We start from the raw sequence: 19127 nt of genomic DNA, 5'->3' as shown, positions 1-19127 counted from the left end.
AATAATTCCTAAGAAATCAACGACCACAGACGAAACTGGTGTGGGGACATGCTTTACATACAATATGGTCTGGGAATATTTATAGTTTCTCCATATGTAAGGAATCAGAATGGGGCAGATTTACTTACCCGGTCCATTCGCGATCCAGCGGCGCGTTCTCTGCGCTGGATTCGGATTTAATAAGGTAGTTCCTCCGCCGTCCACCAGGTGGCGCTGCTGCGCTGAAAAGCATCTGAACGCACTGGAGTTCACCGGCTCGGGCTGAGTGAAGGTAAGCGCGTCCCGAGCGACACATTTTCCGTTCTTAAATGCGGCGGTTTTTCCGAATACGTCGGTTTTTCGTTCGGCCACGCCGGCCAATCCGATCGCCACAATCCGCCACAATCCGATCGCGTGCTCCAAAATCCCGGGGCAATTCAGGTACAATCGGCGCAAATCGGAAATATTCGGGTAACACGTCGGGAAAACGCGAATCGGGCCCTTAGTAAATGACCCCCAATATGTTGTCTCTCAGCTAGGCCAAAGGATCAGAAAAATCTATTTTATGAACAGTTTTTCCCAAATAAACGAAGGTACATATCACGTTACCATATATTTCTGCAACATCTCAGACTTTGTGAGCACAATATCTCAAGTGCCTCCAGTGCAAAACTTTAAAAGATTTGGAAACCAGAACTGGCATGGACGACAAGCCTGAGGAAAAGAGGTTTTGTACAACCCCATCTTCTCGTAGACAACTACACTCCAGCAACGACTTATAATTGATTCTAACTTTTGTGCTGTCTGTCCCAAGGGTGGCTAATACTTTGTCACTTATTCTAGAACATAGTATCACAGAAAGAGAAAAATATATGACAGTTTGTTTCATATTTTAATAAAAATCATTGTGTTCCCTGGAGGGGATGACAGCTACATTTCTTTATCTGCAAAGCTCAAACAGAGATAGGCACAGTACTACAACGCAAAAAAAAGGTAAAAAGTAATTTGATCAATAAGATATTATAAGAAGATATGACAAGACTGGTTTGGTGGGGCACTGACTCTGTAGTGTTTAGTGACAAATTGAAGAAACATTAATACGAGATGCAGCGGACGCTGTCACAACCACTTCTACAGAAAATAAGAGTTCATTAAAATGCTACCTGCAGTATGAAAGTCAATAGCTCCAGCTTCATCGATTGGCAAAGCCATTGCAGAAGGAGAAGGCAGAGACTGGGGATTATATACTGGCTGCCATCTCATGCAGATATAAGACCACCTGTACTCAGGTTACATCTCCAACACTCAGATCCCACCAGTCACACAGCACAGAGGATACATCAATGTGATGCCGTGGTTTTGGCAATTACAAAAAGAAACAAATAACTTTGTAAAATGTTACTATCTGTCCATAAATACAATACAATAATTTGGCTTTGTATTGTTTATTAACCCCTTTACTACCAATGTCCAGGTCAATTTTTGACATTCTGCTATGCGTTTCTTTAAATTATATCTCTGGAAAAGCTTTACATATCATAACAATTTTCTTTTCAAGATATTTAAGTCTATCTTGATACAATAGTTTTATTAATTGACTACAAATGTGGAAAAATAAGCTTTTTTGTCATTTTTATGATTAAAGTTTTTTTTTTTTTTTGTAATAGTAGTAGCTTTTGCCAAACAATGTTTTAAATATGTACAGCAGTATCCCATCTCCCTCCTCCAGGTTCAGCTACAGATGCTGAGGGTGCATGTACTTCTACAATTCTGAAAGTCTTTCCTGCAGCTCCTTCTACATTTTGCCTCTAGCTGTTCGCCTGGAGGGGGTACACTGCAAATGCCTATATCTCCTGAACCCTTTCAACCTAGAAACACAGTTCTGGAATCAAATTAAGAGAGAGTCTCCCCTGTATATAGATATCCACTCTTAAAGTTACAAAACCGCAATATAAAGCTGTACATATTAGTACAAATTTAAGGGTAGATATCTCTGGCTCTGTGAAGCATCTATACATAAGCCATATATAATGTTAAAAGGGAGATTTTCCTGTTTAATTTGACTCCAGAATTGTGAATTAAATATGCAAAGATGAAAAATGCTGAAGACCCATGAATATTCTTGCAGGAATGCCACCAAATAACCATATGAATTCAGAGACAAAATAATCATGCCTTTCTTAATGAAATCTGCAGCCTTAAAGGGAACCTGTCATCAGAAATGGACCTAATAAACCACTACTGATATGTTGGCAAGCAGCTGAACACCTTCCAGATCATGTTTTTTTTCATGGCTCAGCGTGGTTCCATCATGCAGAAAATCCACTTTGAAGTGCGATGTAAATTGGTATAAAATCAAGGAGGTGGAGAGTTTAACATTTAAGTTTAACTCTCCTCACATCCTCGCATGTGATTGACCTCATGCAGCAGACTTCTGGACGATCAATTAGAGTGACTTAAATGTTAAACTCTCCGCCTACTTGACTTTATAAAACTAATTCCCATCTCATTCAATGCTGATTTTATGAATGATGCCACCATATGTGACCATGAAAGAAACAATATCTGGAAGGTGTTTAGTTGCATGACAACATACAGGCAGTCCCCGGGTTATGTACAAGATAGGTTCTGGTGGTTTGTCCTTAAGTTGAATTTGTATGTAAGTCGGAACTGTATATTTTATAATTTAACCCCAGACAAATTTTTTTGGTCCCGGTGGCAATTGGATTTTAAAAATGTTGGATTCTCATAACAACCAGGATTAACTATAAAGCTTCATTGCAGACACCTTTGATAACTGTTATAGCGGTTTATTGTAGCCTAAGCCTAAGGACCGCCTGTACTACCCTGTTTCCCCTAAAATAGGACATCCCCCAAAAATAAGACCTAGTACAATTTTGTTCAAGCTTAGAAATATAAGGCCTCCCCTGAAAATAAGACCTAGCGGACGCCATTACTATGGATCCCCCCAGACTGTACATCAGTATTAGTAGATCATTTAGATACAGCAAGAGGTTGTAACATGGGGGAAGAATTCATGCGATAAAATCAATGGCTGTTGCGCTGCAAATGTGATACCAGAAGCTACCAGGATAAGAAGGGGTCATTTAAAGAAAGTACTATTGCTAAACATGAAATATTGGAGCCAATGATTCCAATAGAAATGGAGTCACAAGAAATTCTGCATGAAATAAGTTTGGGGAGTTATTAGGATGTTAGAGAAGTTGATTTTTTGTTCAACAATAAATACGAATTACTTTTCGTGGAAATATAAGGCGTTCCCTGAAAATAAGACCTAGTGCCTCTTTAGGAGCAAAAATGAATATAAGACACTGTCTTATTTATGGGGAAACAGGGTAGTAGTGGTTTATTAGGTCAATATCTGCCGACAGGTTCCCTTTAAGACCGGCTGCACAGGAACAAATTCAGCCTGTGGAAACGGTCCTGTGTGCTGGTCCAATCCCACAGACTGAACACATTGCACAGCTTGAGACACAGGTGCCATTGAAGAGATTAGTTGGTTCTAGAATCTGGTCTATTGTTCTTAAGAAAATAAAATATCTTCACCCAAGGAGAGTGTATGTCATTTTATAAATTCTGTAGGTTAATAGACATGTGCCCTTTATGTGACTTTATCTGTGCATTACAGTGTCCTCAGAGCTAGTAGTGGGATACAATGGATCTGATGGAGGCTGCACAGCACAGTACATTTAGCCAATTGCATCCATTAAAAGGGAATACTAGTGACAGCGCTGGTTAAGAGCCCTGACTCATTCCAGTAAACAACTCTTGTATATTTCCATTAATACCAATGTGAGACCTTAACAAACCTCAACAAATAAATGCTTTCATTGGTGACATTTCAGAACATTCACCATATGGGGGAAAGGTTTAACATTTAAAAAAGCCTGCGGCTTCTAGAACAATTGCAGCTCAACCTTAACCCTTCACTGCAGATACGCAGATAGTTGAAGGTTGTTTATTGCGTCTCCATGTATAAAAGTTATGTGGTTGTTTACACCACCCATACCAGAACACACATATTGTTTTGTTACCTTTTGATGTCATTAATAAGCTTGTTTTTTTCCTGGGCCACACGCTTGTGATGCATCCTGTGGAAATCACGCTCTTTCTGCAGCTTTACCATCGACTCTTTAGCTTTACTGAAATGGAAAAATTCAAAGTTAAAGATTTCTAAAGACCTGTATACCTCTAATCTAGTGATTTACCACTTTTATGTCACATATTGTATCATATTTTATTCATTTATACAAATCAGAAAAATAAACTTTCTTAAAAGGGGTATTCCCATAAAGATAAGTTTCTTAAAATATGCGCAGGATTACACATTTTCTAATCCAATGTTACTAACAAAAATACAGCATTTCAAAGATATAGTTTCAACCCATCTCTATCAGTCCTGATGTTAATATTTTGGTTGTCCCTGGATACGACCATAAACTCCGGACTATGGTCGGCAGATTCCTCCACAAGCATGGCTTCTCTTGTACTGCAGGGGCAGTAGGAAGAGCGCATTGCAGACAGACACTTGCTGTCCAGTAGAAGCGTGCTGAGGAGACCTGCTTTACAAACTATAAGGCTACATTCACACGTATGTATGGGCCGTATATACGTCCCCCATACACATTCTATGGCCTCACGGCGCCGTATGGGAGCGTATGGTGCAGCACACGTGCAGCACCGTGCCATTCTGTAGCCCGTAGAAATATAGGACATGTTCTATCCTTCTACGGAATACAGTGCCGTGCGCTGTGTATTCCTATGGAGAGGGGCGGGGGTGAGCAGGTACGGCGAGCATACATTGTGTGAATGTAGCCTAAGACAAGATAAAGCCTTGATCCAAGGGTAGGAGGGGCATAGCAGTGCTGACTGTGTGTTTTATTGATTAGGTGAGGTAGCAGAGCTGAGTGTTGTCATTATGTCTTATATCCATCTCATGATTCTGATCAGTCTCATCTCTCTTTTTCTATGTATCAGATATTAGTAGATTGTTCATAAGCTAAATGAAAGTGTAGCTGCAGCTTGTAATCACTCACACTGTTGAATCTTACACTGACCTTAAACAACAATAAAACTTGTGTAAACATCACTAAGGGATTAAAATGTAAGAACTTTCTTTATGGCTAAATCCCTTTAACCCTATGAAGACACAGTACAGTAAAAGCAACATGTTATTGTATGTATATCAAAAATAATGCAAACTGTACTATGTACAGTTTGCCTGTAGAGGGTGAAGTTTGCCTGTAAAGTGTGCAGTGTGTAACAGATTCATGAATTGTGGCGCACGTTCTTCATGAATCTGGCGCTTCTTGCACTGCTCCGACAGAATGCACCAACTTTTTACTGTACACCTTTCTTCTTGTGCCACAATTGTGTCTCAGACACATAAATAAATGTGCAAGCAGTTTGCACTAAAAAGAATGTGCAAAGTCAGACAGAAAACTGGCACAAAGTCTTGCTTAACTCCTTTTGGACCGCCCGGTGACTTTAGCCGTCAGCGGGACAAGTCTGCAGTGACGTCTTTAGGGAGAAGGGAGATGCGGTTCGTTACCGCTTCTCCCTTCTCCGCGCATTTTGCTGAATGAGCACGATGCATCGAGGAGTTGAGCCGGCGCGGCCGCCGGCTCTATAGACTCGGTGGTCATGTGATATATTGGACGCAAGCGCTACTAGCACTTTGGACGTCATTCTGTCGCGAGACAGGGTGACACCTCGGTGGGAGGAGTTGGCATTGCTAGCGGACACCCCTTCAATGACATCACAGGACCAATCTGACCGGTCAATTCAGACAGGCCAATGACAGCGATCTGTGACGATTTTGGGGCAGATCTTACTAGCCCAACACTCTCCAACATCTTCATTTTGTGATTGGTGGTGTTGGAGAGAGTTGTGCTAGTAATCTGTCCCTTTACAGTACCCCAAAATACACAATTCGCATGGAGGAGGAGGAGTAGTGTGGAGGAGAATTTGTAGTAGTAGGGGGAGTAGGCCTAGCGTGGAGGAGAAGGCGTTTTGTGGAGGAGCAGGTGTTGTTCTGTTTAGTTTGTGCAATATCCCCCCCATCATGTCCCAAAAGACATATACTGACTTGGAGGTATATAATTATATGGCCTCCGATATGGAGTCTGCTAGTGGGGACGTCCTCACAAAGAGGCTCTGAGAAATCCCCGAGAAGGCGCTTTTGTTGTAGTGCTGAAGTGCCTGGGACTTCTGAAGTGCCTAGGTACAAGGACAAGAGAGAGGTTCATGTACTAAAAACAATACATGGGCACACCACCACCCCTGCCCCTGTACGAGGTACCAGTACAGAAGCTTCGAAGCCGGACTGTATTTTTTATTACAATAGGTACATGGGAGGGGTGAATTTGTTGGACCAGGTACAGAAGACGGTGTGCTCCAAAAGGGGCATAAAAACAAACAATATACCAGCGTGACATGTGCCCCGAGAAACCAGGATTATGCATGAAGGAGTGTTTCAGAATTTACCACACTTCCCTGTATATACAATTGTCCCCCTATGCACACAGGTCACACAGCTTATACATCATGCCGCATGCCGCACCTTCCCTGCTGAGCTCTGCCATGTTCCCAGCCTGTAGATTATTGACACATATGGGGTATTGCCGTACCAGGGAGAACCTGCATCACGATTTTTGGAGTGTTTGTCTCCCATGGCAGGAGCTGGGCACAAGGTGACATAATGGATATTTTGTACTATGCACTTTCCATAATGCATCATCCTTGGGGTCCACCTGTGGGGTTAATAATGCTCACTACACCCCTAGATTAATTCATGGAGGGATGTCGTTTTCAAATAAGTTTTATGGTGCCAAAAAAATGTAAATGTCGGTACTCCAAATGCCATTCTCTTCCAAGCCCTGCTGTGTCTCCATCTTGTAGATTATTGCCACGAACCCGGGAGAACCTGAATGATGATTTTTGGGGAGTTTGTCTCCAGTGGCATGAATTGGACACTTTTGACACTACAATGACAAATTTTGAGAAATCGCAAAGCAAATTTTACTCGACACCATTTAATTTGTATTACATGTGAGCCAGGATCTTATGGGTTAAAATGTTCATAGAACCCTAGATAAATTCATTGAGGGGTGCCCTTTTCTAAAATGAGGTAACTACTTGGGGGGTTCTATCGTACTGGTACCTTAGGGGCACCCCAACACCAGTCTAGTGACAAGGGTTCTCAAAAATCAAAATTATGCTCCTTCCATTCTCAGCCCTGCTGTGTGCCCAGCCTGTCAATTATTGGCACATGTGTGGTATTGCCGTACTCAGGACAACCCACTGAATGATTTTAGGGGTGTTTGTCTAAAGTACAATGAGTTGGGCACAATGTATGAGGCACTAAAATGACATTTTTGAGATAAAACGCAATTTTTACTCTGCACCATTTACTTTGCATTAGATTTTGGCGAACATGTTGGGGGTAAAATGCTCACCACAACCCCAGATAAATTCTTTGGGGCATCTAGTTTCCTAAATGACAACATCTTTGGAGGTTTTCTATTGTACGGTTACTTCAGGGGCTCTTCAAGTACATTGTGGCACCACAAAACATTTGTAGCCAAAGAGGCCGCCAAAAGCCCAAAAGCACGAATTCTGTTCTGGACATCGCTGTGTGACGAAACAGCAGTTAACAACCACATGTCTGGTATTGCCGTACTCTGAAAAAGCAGGGCAAAAATTTTTCGGATGTATATTTACCTCAGATTCCTTCTGAATGTGTCCATTTTAGGGCTACATGAGAATAATCTTATTCAAAAATTGAAGTTTCTAAATTTTCAATCCATTTTTTGTTCACTTCCAGAGAAAAAATTAAAGGGTGAAAAGACATCTCAAATGCTGATTTGAATAATTTGAGATGTTGGGTTCATAAAATGGTGTTACTTGTGAGGATATATAGCAAATAAGCCTTTATAGGACACCTCCAAACTGAATTGGTCACCAGAAATATTAGCATTTTTCAAATCTCTTGAAAATCTAAGAAGTTGCTACCAAAACTTGAAACCTTCTCAGCTCTGTAAACAAAATGGAGATAAAAAGAGGCCAATGGCAAAAGGTTTCTACAAAAAAAAAAATTGTGGTATGACTTTTTGTCTAAAAGGTAGAACATTTGAAACTTTGAAAATTTCCTAAATTATTGAATTTTTACCCCCCAAAAAAGAAACTGATCACCGAAACGACACTACTAACAAAAACTATTCACGAGAGAACAATCTTAAAGTGTTGAAAAGTTATTACCACAGGAAGAGACACTGGTCAAATTTTTTTAAAAAGGGAGTTAAATCTGGACAAGTGTGCTTCCAACTCTTTAATAAAATCTACAATATCTTTGCATAGTGTTAACATAGCATTAATCCCAAACACAATATAAACTTGTGAACAAACTATGTTTACCGTGTGTACAAATTATTTAGAATTGATTCACAATGTGTTATCATAGTTTATGCAGGAGTTTATGTAACTTTATTTTTGTTGACTGCACCCTGGTTTCCCTCTGTTTATTCCTGGTCATCTATACACACAACTATGAAATAGTGTCATTATAGAATAGAATTTCTTTTTAAAAAAAAGCCTCTACAAATTAATAAAAAGTGGAATTTTGAAGACCACCCTTGTCACGAACCCGACTCACCGGAGTTCACACACGGGGATACCTACTCTATGGAGTCCCAGAATTTAGCCCTTAAGCTCCGCCCACTTCCACAAAATGGCGTCCTTACGCTAAATTTACTCCACAGAATTTCCGCCCCAGCCACACTGCCACCACCCACGAGTTACTTGCTCAAAGAAGGCCGTAGGCACCTCAACCACACAGACAATGCACCCTGATGATAACTCAGCACATGCACTCACTACTTACACGATATTACAATTATAAATTCACACAGAACATGCAATCGCTTACTACATGGACTATGCTAATAATGACCTCTGGTAACGTGATTCCCTTTAGAGACTCAGATTCTTTAAGGCTACAAGCAGAGGCTTATTAAAAAGTTTTAATTTACATAAAAATGCAGTACACTCAAATAATTCAATTGTCAGATAAAATAAAAAAAAAAAGGATTAAAACAATACACATACAATACTTACAAACAGTTATGGGAGAAGAGGAAACAAAAAATTCTTGCTAGTGAAATAGGAAGAAATTCTTTGGCCCGAGGACGGGGCATAAGCATCGATCCAGCCTTCTATTGTCATAGAGTCACTCAGTCTGAACACTACTATGTGGCTGCTTCATTAATTTAAGCCCAGGTGATTTTTGACCCCCACCCCTGGCTGTGATGTCACTGTGAGGGGGATTTTTCTATCCCCCTCCCATCAGTGAGCTACTTTTTGGGTCTGGGTTTTTATCAGAACCCCATAACTTTTGATTGGGAGATGGCACAATTGTGCCATGGCTTCCAACCAAACGGGCATGTTATTCCCATTAACCCCATACCAAACTCGGGGTGTCTTAGCCTAATATCAGGGGTGTTCTGCTATTGGCTGCCTTCCATTGCAGCTAATGTTCTGATTTTCAGACCAGGAGTGTGTCTAGACCCCATAACTGTCCTGTGTAACTTGGGACCTATAATTATGAATTATGTCCCAGTTATGGGCAGCTATGATATTCCCCTTTGTCTGAATTTGGAGGGAAAAACATGTAGTCTGTGGCTTCTTTTCATCCCCCACTAACTAGACTACTCTGGCCGAGAGGTGTTAATTTTACCACTTAGGAAGACCATGCTTCTCTGATCAAGCATAGACTCCCTGGGGTTTTATAACCACCCTGCCAGGCTCACCTTCCTGGCTGATCTTAAACAAATGGAGCCTAATGATTTATAACAGGCAGAATGAAACACAAAGAAAGAAAAAAAAATATATATATACAACAAACAAACTGTGGAGGAGTAATATTATTATCACAACCCTTAATGGGGTTTCGTCAAAGTTGGAAAAGCAATCCTTCTCAATGGCACCTGGTAGATGGTCTTGGCAATAATCTCCTAATATTTGCTATTGAATATCATTCTGGTGTTCTGAAAACAATATCAATATCCTTATTGTACTTTATGGGCTGTGAGATACAAAAAAAAAAACAATTTAAAATAAAATAAATTCAAGCAAATAACCACAGCTGCTTTTTATGTTCTCACAACTATTTAGTGGTTACTTGACTTTTAAAGGTCAATGGGACTGTGTTGACAGCTTTAAACAATGACTGAAAATGGGGAAAAAAAAAAATCAATGTACTGGATAAAATGTACATCTGATTCGCCATTGCACTGTAGAAAGCATGTCTGGGGAAATAGTTGATTGTTCTTTAGAGATAGAAAGAAATAAGCAATGTATGAAACAAAGCTCCTTAATGTAATGATCTAATGGGAGGCAAAAATTATTATGCAAGGCAATAAAAGAGAGCAGTGATAGATACCCATATGCACCCAAAAGTCCCCCCCCCCCATACACTTTCCACAGGTAAAAAAGTTACCATAAATCCTTCTAAATTAATCTAGAACCGGACCCTTTTAAATCATGAAGTTTCATGTCCCATAATCTCACATAGACAGAAGTCTCATCATTCCTGCCTGCCAGCTGTTTCAAGGGACCTGGTGCAAGACAATTCAGCATAACACAGTTTAAGTGAATGGGATGGCAATATCCTGTACTGAAAAGCAGTGGTGCAAACAAATATTGGTTGATACAGTTGAAGAGAATTCCTGAGGGAGGGGGAATGAGGGAGCTGAATAAGACATTGTTTTACTCAGCTGAAGAAGAATGAGGGAGCCGAGGGAGACATTGACAGCCGAATAGGACAGGCCCCTCATGACTCGGTGCTGGCAAGGTGTCGTTTAATTTTTTTTAAAAGGGACTTTAGATAGATTTGAGCTATGGATTCTTATATAAAAATAGCATAGGGCACCATTTGTTAGATGTCCAGCTATTTCATATTAATCAAAATATAAATTTAAGAAGATCACATTTGTCTATGACAGATGCTGGTTTTCATGATGGCTCAAGCTCTGTACAATCAGGAAATTACCTATTGTTTGAATCACATTTTAAGAGTATGTGTTTAAAGAATATTTGGTAAAGTTTATTTTTTCCATTTCATTATGAGTACTAAATAAACCCATCCAAGTCACTGTGCCTAAAAGGGGTATTCCAGGAATCAGCATCATTCGTATACAAATGGGTCCTTAGAAAATAAGCTAATATGTAATTAGCTGTTAATTTAAAAAAATCTGCTTTATTGCCAACATCGGAATGTAAGTGGTCCTCACAGGCCAATGACACATGGGCCTTAAACAACTGACCAAAGAGCCATTCTTTGCAACCCATTATATGTACACATGAGGCCTAATACTTCCAATTCTGTACACTAAACTGCTTCCTATGCAGCAGTCATCGCTATCACCACATGTTGGGACAGTCTTGCAGAGTAGGATAGTTTTAATCCCTTCCCAGTGCCGGGCCACATATATAAAGAGGGCTCATGGGCTAAGCCCTGTCCATACAGAGTTGTTGTTTTTGCATAATGCAGCAAACACTTATTGGTAACACCAGCAGTCGGATCTGGAACCGATTGCAGGTTCTAACCATGTAAGCGTCTCCGATTCAGTTGTCACCCCTTTGGAGGTCATCCGGTAACGGCAATCTGTTGCTATAACAGCTAGGAGTCTACGCTAGAATCCCAGGCCTGTCATTCATCCGGAGGCAGATGCTTAGAGATCACTGGCAAAACTGCCATATACTGCAACACTGCTGTATTGCTGTATATAGTAAAAGGAATGAGACCCTCAGGGGTTAACGTTCCCTTAGGAGTTCTAAAAATAGTAAAAAAAAAAATAGAAGTAAAAAGTTATCAAAAATAATAAAAAACTAAAAGTTTAAATCAACAGATTTAAAATAAGCAAACAAAAAGAATCATAAACATGTTGTTTATCTCCGAGCCCTAAGAGTCTTGGTCTATCAAAATATATAACGGTTATTCCTCCGCAGTGAACCCCGTAATGGAAAATAGTGGCAAAATGCCATTCTTGCAAGTCTAAAAAATTGTAATTAAAAAGTGATCAAAAGGTTCTATAGTCCCCAAAATGGCGGCAATGAAAAAAGTCATCTCATTGTGCAAAAAATACAACTTAGGCTACATTCACACGAACGTATGGGGGACGTATATACGGCCGACGTATATACGGCCGATATACGTCCCCCATACACTCCTATGAGCGCACGGCACCCTACGGGAGCGGTACGGTGCAGCACACGTGCGGCACCGTACCGTTCCGTACCCGGGAAAAAGATAGGACATGTCCTATCTTTTCCCGTAATACGGGGCCGTGCGCTATAGGTTGCTATGGAGAGGGGCGGGGGTGAGCTGCGCTCACCTCCTCCTCCTCTCCCTGTACACTGCCGTTGCCCGCTACGGTACGGTACGGGCGGGCAACGGCAGTGTGAATATAGCCTTACACTGTAGTATGAAAAAGTTATTGGGCTCAGAAAATGGAAAAATGAAGACGTTACTAGGAGTAAGAAGGTGCATTACAACTCAACTTGCAAATATATAAATCTGTATGTGTAAATGTATAAATAAATCTCTATATAGTGCCATTATGGGGTACACATTCAAAGAAATTATGAGACACAAATAATTAAAAACAGATTTATCAGACCACTTGAACTACAAGATCATATGTGAAGGAGCTGACAGATTCGCTATAAAATGAGAAATCTGAGCAAAGAGCCCTTTCACGGGGTTATCAGGTCTCCAGAAATTATGTGACACTCAAAATAAAAAATATTGAGTTTGAAAGATTCAGATCTGAAAATCTTGCAGATATCTCTTCATGTGCAGCAAGTTATTTTTATGAGCAGTGCCCCAATAGTATAATATAAGGGGAAAATGTAACTTTATGACTTAAACGTTTACTGCGCCTGGGTTATTATGGCTAGAGTTTACATCTTAAGTACCTAGAAGCTTCCAAGTAATACCAGGCTCAATATTCTGTGTGCTATATTCAGGGCACAGAACATGTTGGAGCAGAAAAGTTTTTCTTTCTTTTTTGTGTGAGGTGAAGCCACAGTCAGTAATGGCCATGTATTACATCACTCAATTCAAAAAGAAGAAATAGAAGGATATTTTTTCATTAAAGGAACCATTACCAAACAGGGAGTAAATGTTCCCGCCGGTGAATTGGTGATGGTAGCTTTATGCACCCCAATAAACCCCAAGTCCTGTGTATCTGAAATGGTCATATTATTAAAATTAGATAATAATTGAAATCAGATTAGAAAAAAAACATACAGTACTTGCCTGACTCCCTTGTTCTATCGGTACTTCTGATCTTCTGCAACTGGAAGTGTCATGGGTCCCGGAATCTACATTAGCCAATCAGTGGCTAGAATGGCTGGAACCACAGTACATCATTTTGCATAAGGCAACTGATTGGACAAAGAAGGTCCCGTGAACCCCCTACACATCTGGGTAAGTACACTTTATTTTGTTCTTTCATCTAATGCTGTAGTTGCCCATGGAAACTAATCAGGGTTTAGCTTTCATTTTTCCATATTTATAAAATAAAAGCTCAGCTGAGATTGGTTGCAATGATCAATTACAACAGTTTTACCACAGATAAATTCCCCCTGTTGTAGGTGTACATACCATCTTTTCCATCTTAGATGGAAGAAGCTATAGCACTTTCCTGAACCCAATGATGCTTCAAACAGATGTTCGGTAGTGGGGTCTGGTGTCAGGCCTATACTTAGGATATGTTATAAAAAATAATAAAAAGTAAAATAAAATCCAAGAATACCCACCTTTAACCAACAGTAGTGTGCTTCATTAAAAATACTATACGTGTTTAGTTTTCGGGGGGGGAAGGGGAGATAGTCTATTTTCTGTGTAATTCCCTTTTGTGCTTTGTTAAAAGTGTGGGAAATTGGTCTGGCAGTGAAAGGGTTAACAAGCCATCTGGTTTAGAAAGCGTTATTAGGTAAATTCTGATCTTACGGAGGTCCATAACAATAATCTATTAGCCGGAGTGGGGAATGGATACTACGAAAGCTATTCTCTGTGGAAGATCTGACATTGCAATCCTTCATGTCTCCTGTGGCAGCGCTACGCAGTTGCATTTACTTCCATACATTACAGCTCCTTCATAAAGTTTCCAGCATTAGAATTACCTTAGATCAGCTTATTCTCAAAAGAACTGTTCCGATAATAAATGGATTGGCAAATTGGACAACCCCTTTAAGAGGTGTGATAAGGTACATTTCTGCCATGCAGATTCCAGTACGGATACATTTACAATATAAAATACCCTAAAGACGTTAGACTTTATAAAAAGCGGTAAATATTCCCTCAAATATAGAAGGCAGCAACACTTGATGAATATTTCATTGCTGCAGCCGTAGTAAAGAATTTTTTCCTGTGATATTGCATTTGGAGAAGCTTGACTCTGGATATCTTGATGTAAAAGCTAATGAGAAGTTATTTTTCTATATTAAGTAATGGGTTTTTCCAAGAGGCACACAAAGTTGAGTAGAGAGCAATCATATTCCGACCCTGCGCTCCTTCTAATCCATTAATTTGCCGTTTTCATTTCTCTTGCAATGGTATTACATTTTTTTCCCAACAAGAGGAGCAAAGATCTGAGCGACTTCAGTAGGTGTTTTTCACTTACAGATTAAATAATATGATACAGAGGCAGCAGTTTGTGAAATGGCATTTGACATTCTCTTGGAATGAACAGTGTTACTCATACGAGCTGCTGCTGTCACAGGTAATGCCCTCCGATTTATGTCCTTTAAGGTCACATAAAGCAAAGAGCATGTGCATGACCCCAATGTCATTCTTATAGAATCATAGACTATGGCCCACATTTATTAAAGTGTTTGCACCAGTTTTCTGTCTGACTTTGCATTAGAACAAATAAGCAAACTGCTTGCACATGTATTTATAAAGTGTCTGCGCCAGTTTTGTGTCCCGGCTGCACTGTGTCCAACAAGACAGAAAAAATGTGTTACTGCTTAGTCGGGCTGTGTGCAACTATTGTGCAGCATGAACAAAGTGCACCAAAAAAAAAATAAATGGTGCGCAGCTCAGTCACTGTAACTAGGCAGTAGAAAGTTTGCATTCCTGTGCTCTGCCTAGTTATACTGCGTAGGGACGGGACGCATGCACAGTGACTGCACATGGCAGGGGCAGAAGACTCACCATGCAAGTGCAACAATATCTTGAGGTTGAGGGCTGGTCAGAGGGAGGATGTGGGAGGGGGGAGTGTTGAATATTGACGAGTAGGGGACAAGGGCAGGAAATATAATAATTAGGAAGCATGTGTTTTTTGAAATGCGGCCACCCCCAGGACTTCAGAAGGACATGCTGGCAGGAAGCCAGACTTAGTGCCCACACTACAACCAAAACCTACTTATTTATCCCAAAGTGCCAACATTTAAGTAAAATTTAAGCAGTAACTTCTTCCTCCCATCTCTGTCATAGCTTTAAAATGTATCAGAACCCTAAGAACACCAATACAGTACAAAGAAAGGGTGACAAATTCAGGTTCCCCTGAATAGGAAGAATTTTCAGGCCTGGAGCTACAATGATAATCCAGATCTGCCCACACCTTCCCATTCCTCCTGTAGTCTCGGGCAGCACTGTCACTTTAAGATATCACTCAGCGCAGAAAGTGCTGGGCTGCATGGGAATCCATGAAGATACCTTGTGTCCTCTTGGGTGATGGCCCAGGTGCCCACAGACAGGGCTCCGAGTGCCACCTCTGGCACCCGTGCCATAGGTCTGCCACCACTGGTCTATGGGAACCTGTCCCAACTGGGATATAGTCTTCTGCTGACAAGTTCCCTTTAAGGAAATTAGCACCAGGTACCAATAATTTGGAGGTATCTGAAAGTGTTCTCAAATTTTGATCAGTGTTATTTTTCAATTATCTCAATGACATTTTTATTCTGTGCTTTTAGAATATTGTTGTTCTCCAATTTTGACCTCCAGATCTAATAAAAATCAATGAGAAGGTGCTGGCTAGAACAAGCCTTTATCTGCAAAGCTTTATGTGTTCTATAGAATATAGGTAATGGAGGTAATAATTTCTTCATCTCCATTCAGTGTCTAAGGCAATAAGATTTCTAGGCTTTCCGGATTAAGAACATATTCTTGCTTTCCATGAAACTAAACAATGTTCTATGGAAAGCTGAAATTGAGAAGGAAGAACTCTTACAGGGTAATATGCTAAAATTCATGCTACCCCCTATCCACGGATCATGATCATGGGGTCCATTGTACCCCTAAATGATCTGTGGCTGGTTGAACATGATGGTTGCTACATTCACTCTGAAGATAGCTAAGTATCATAGGCAGAAGTAAAAGATACATTCCTCAAAAGTATACTATATACTTATTCATTAATGAGGAACAGGATACATGTGACTGCCTTATAGAAATAAATAATTTGTACCTTGCAGCAAGTTTGTAGGTTTCCACTTCTTTCTTTAAACTCTTTATCTCAGAGTCTAACATCTGGTTGTGAGCATAGACATCTGGGACAAAACCAACAGCTTCTGGCTGCAGGAGGCCTTTCTGCATCATTTCATACCTAAAGGAATCACAAGTAGCACAAATTATTCTCAGGGACAATTAAACAATTGTTACAGGCCATAAGCAAATGCATTCTATGAAATATTATCCAGTTATTACCATGTTATGAGCAGTAGTGAGCTTAATGGCTAACACATCTACAAACATCACCAAATGGAGAAGTCAATGCAGAAATCTACAGTATAATGTAATATAAAATGCTATATAATATACACAGCTATGGGAAAGTGCTTCTTTTTCACTTACTTGGCCTCTTTTCATTCACCGTTCCCCCTCCTACATAACCTACTATGATTTTTCAGCTGATTTCTATCTTTCTAGCAAGACAAGTGTTCGCTAAAGAGCCAAATTAAGGAGAAGGGAGGGGGAGGACTGAAAATTGAGAAGAAGTTAAATAATCTTTAGTAAAATGACTACCCACTGTATAATATAGTCAAAGTTTGTTTCAGTTCTTCAAAGAGGTATGAAAGTTCCCAGTTGGATTCCTCCTGGTTGCTACCATTGGAGTAGTTATAAACAGCTAAATGCATAGATAGACCACAGTTCCCAAATCACTGCATTAGGAACAGCTCAGACAGAAGCCAAGGTATGCAGCTGATAAGAGAACTAGGTCTGGGAAAACAAGAAGAGACAAAACTGATAGGAACAAGTTATGTACACCAAAGCACAGGCCATACGGTTATATATGCCATTATTGCACATGCCACCTGTATAGACACTTCAAAGTGCTTTATCTTGTGAACCTTGGCACCTAGAAACACCTGATATCATTTTAAAGAGAAGAATGTCCACTTTAAAATCCCATCAAAATTAGGTTTCAATGTGCCAGTGGAGATATCCACAGTTTTGTGTTTATAACAGGACAATAACATCAGATGTCATCATTACAAGAGATGGATACGGTTAAAGTTGCTGAGTTGCTTTAAGTAATGTGATTTTTAATTACAGCTCCCCACTCCTGACTGGAACTTTAAAGGGAGCCTGTCAAAAGATATTGACTTTAAAAAACTGTAACTTGCTGAATAAGAACAGCCAAGCACCTGAAGCAAGAAGTGGACCTGGGGGGGGGGGGGGTCGGAAAGGGGAGTAGTGTTATTTTTTTTATAGACTCGAGTATAAGCAGAATTAGGTTTTTTCAGCACAATTTTTGTGCTGAAAAACATGGCTTATACTAGAGTATATACAGTAATTATAAAATTACAGCAATCAGAGATCTAGAAAACTGATACAGCAAGTATATTAGAAAACTGTATAACTTTTCATAACACAAATAGTATTATTAGTTGGAAGTGGGCAACCCCTTTAATGAAAGGAGTAGGAGCAGTGTAATGACTCCTTTGCTGTTCTTTACAGAAGCTGTATTACATATGAATGAAATGTTCTTATGAGCAGACTCTAGTAAATGCCACTGGCACATTATCCAAGGGCAGTGATCCATGTTCCCTCTGGCATGAGGCATCTGTTTCCCCTGGAACAATGCACTGGGCTTGTTACATAGAACCTTCTCACACATATTGCACGTTAGATGTCTGCCAATTTCACAATAGACAATATTTTACATTTTCTAGGTTATTCTATACAATAACCTGTATCATAAAATGCCTACATTTTTCAAGAGTTTCTTCCCGAAATCAAAATTCCCCGAAGAAATTGTCAGATTGTTAAGTTCTGCAATGTCTTTTTTATCTCCAGGTGCCAACCAATATACCTCATTAGTTTTTGTACCTTCTAGACCTTTAGTTCAGAAATAATGACAATGTAATGGTGGGCCTTGAACATTTTCTCTGGCTTTTAGGACCTTCAGATGTTGCAGCTGCAGAGAGAAGTAAACTTACCACTCCGTCTGAAAGCATTCCAAGGTTTTCATCATCCCCATTTTAATTAGAAAATTGCGAAGAAAATCATCCACTACTTCAGGCTTGTGAGACACAGGTCGCTGGGAGGAAATTGGGGATCTTTGAGACTGTAAAAAGAAAAAAAAAACGTATAGACTACTCTGTACAGACAGGAAGGGGGTCAGTCAGACACAGGCAAATTCTGCGAAATCTCTTTTACTTGTTTTTGAAATCTCTTGGATTCAAAGTTTCTAGTTTTTCATAACTAGGATGATAATTCAGAAGAGGTATTCATATTGTGTACAAATCTTCTGAATAGATCTGTCATCACTCCTGTGTAATATAAGAGTATATTCAAAAACAACCTTTGGGAAGTTTGTTAACCCTATGAGCGTTTCACGAGAATGAAAATTAAAGGGAAAAAGGGGTGTTGGCGTTTTAGAAGCCAAATTTTACGGACATCCTTTACATGTGTCAGGATGCATTTGGAGAGCCATAGTGGTACCAAAACAGAGGGGAACCCCAACAAGTGACTCCATTTAGGAAAGTACACCCCTTGGAGAATTTAGCAAGATGTAATATGTGTATTTGTCCCTACTGGTGTTTGATTTAATTAGGCCCTAAATTTTCCTGTAAAGGTCATTTTACCCCTAATATATTACAGACACAAGGGATAA

At 39.9% G+C, this 19127-nt stretch overlaps 1 protein-coding gene across 3 annotated transcripts in view; it reads right to left on the bottom strand.

Annotated features, from left to right (window-relative positions):
- SPAG16 (sperm associated antigen 16) overlaps positions 1-19127 on the bottom strand; it is a 666704-nt gene that overhangs the window by 606939 nt on the left and 40638 nt on the right. For all 3 annotated transcript variants that reach the window (XM_072121363.1, XM_072121365.1, XM_072121364.1), the window contains exons 4-6: positions 18451-18578; positions 16476-16613; positions 4035-4142 (exon numbers count right to left, since the gene is read on the bottom strand). In XM_072121363.1, the coding sequence (XP_071977464.1) occupies positions 4035-4142; positions 16476-16613; positions 18451-18578 (374 nt within the window). The remainder of the gene's footprint in view (positions 1-4034; positions 4143-16475; positions 16614-18450; positions 18579-19127) is intronic.

The sequence above is a fragment of the Engystomops pustulosus genome, chromosome 8, assembly GCF_040894005.1.
Source record: "Engystomops pustulosus chromosome 8, aEngPut4.maternal, whole genome shotgun sequence".
Lineage (NCBI taxonomy): Eukaryota > Metazoa > Chordata > Amphibia > Anura > Leptodactylidae > Engystomops > Engystomops pustulosus.
Note: the sequence above shows the minus strand (reverse complement) of the source record. Positions and strands in the feature narration are given on the sequence as shown.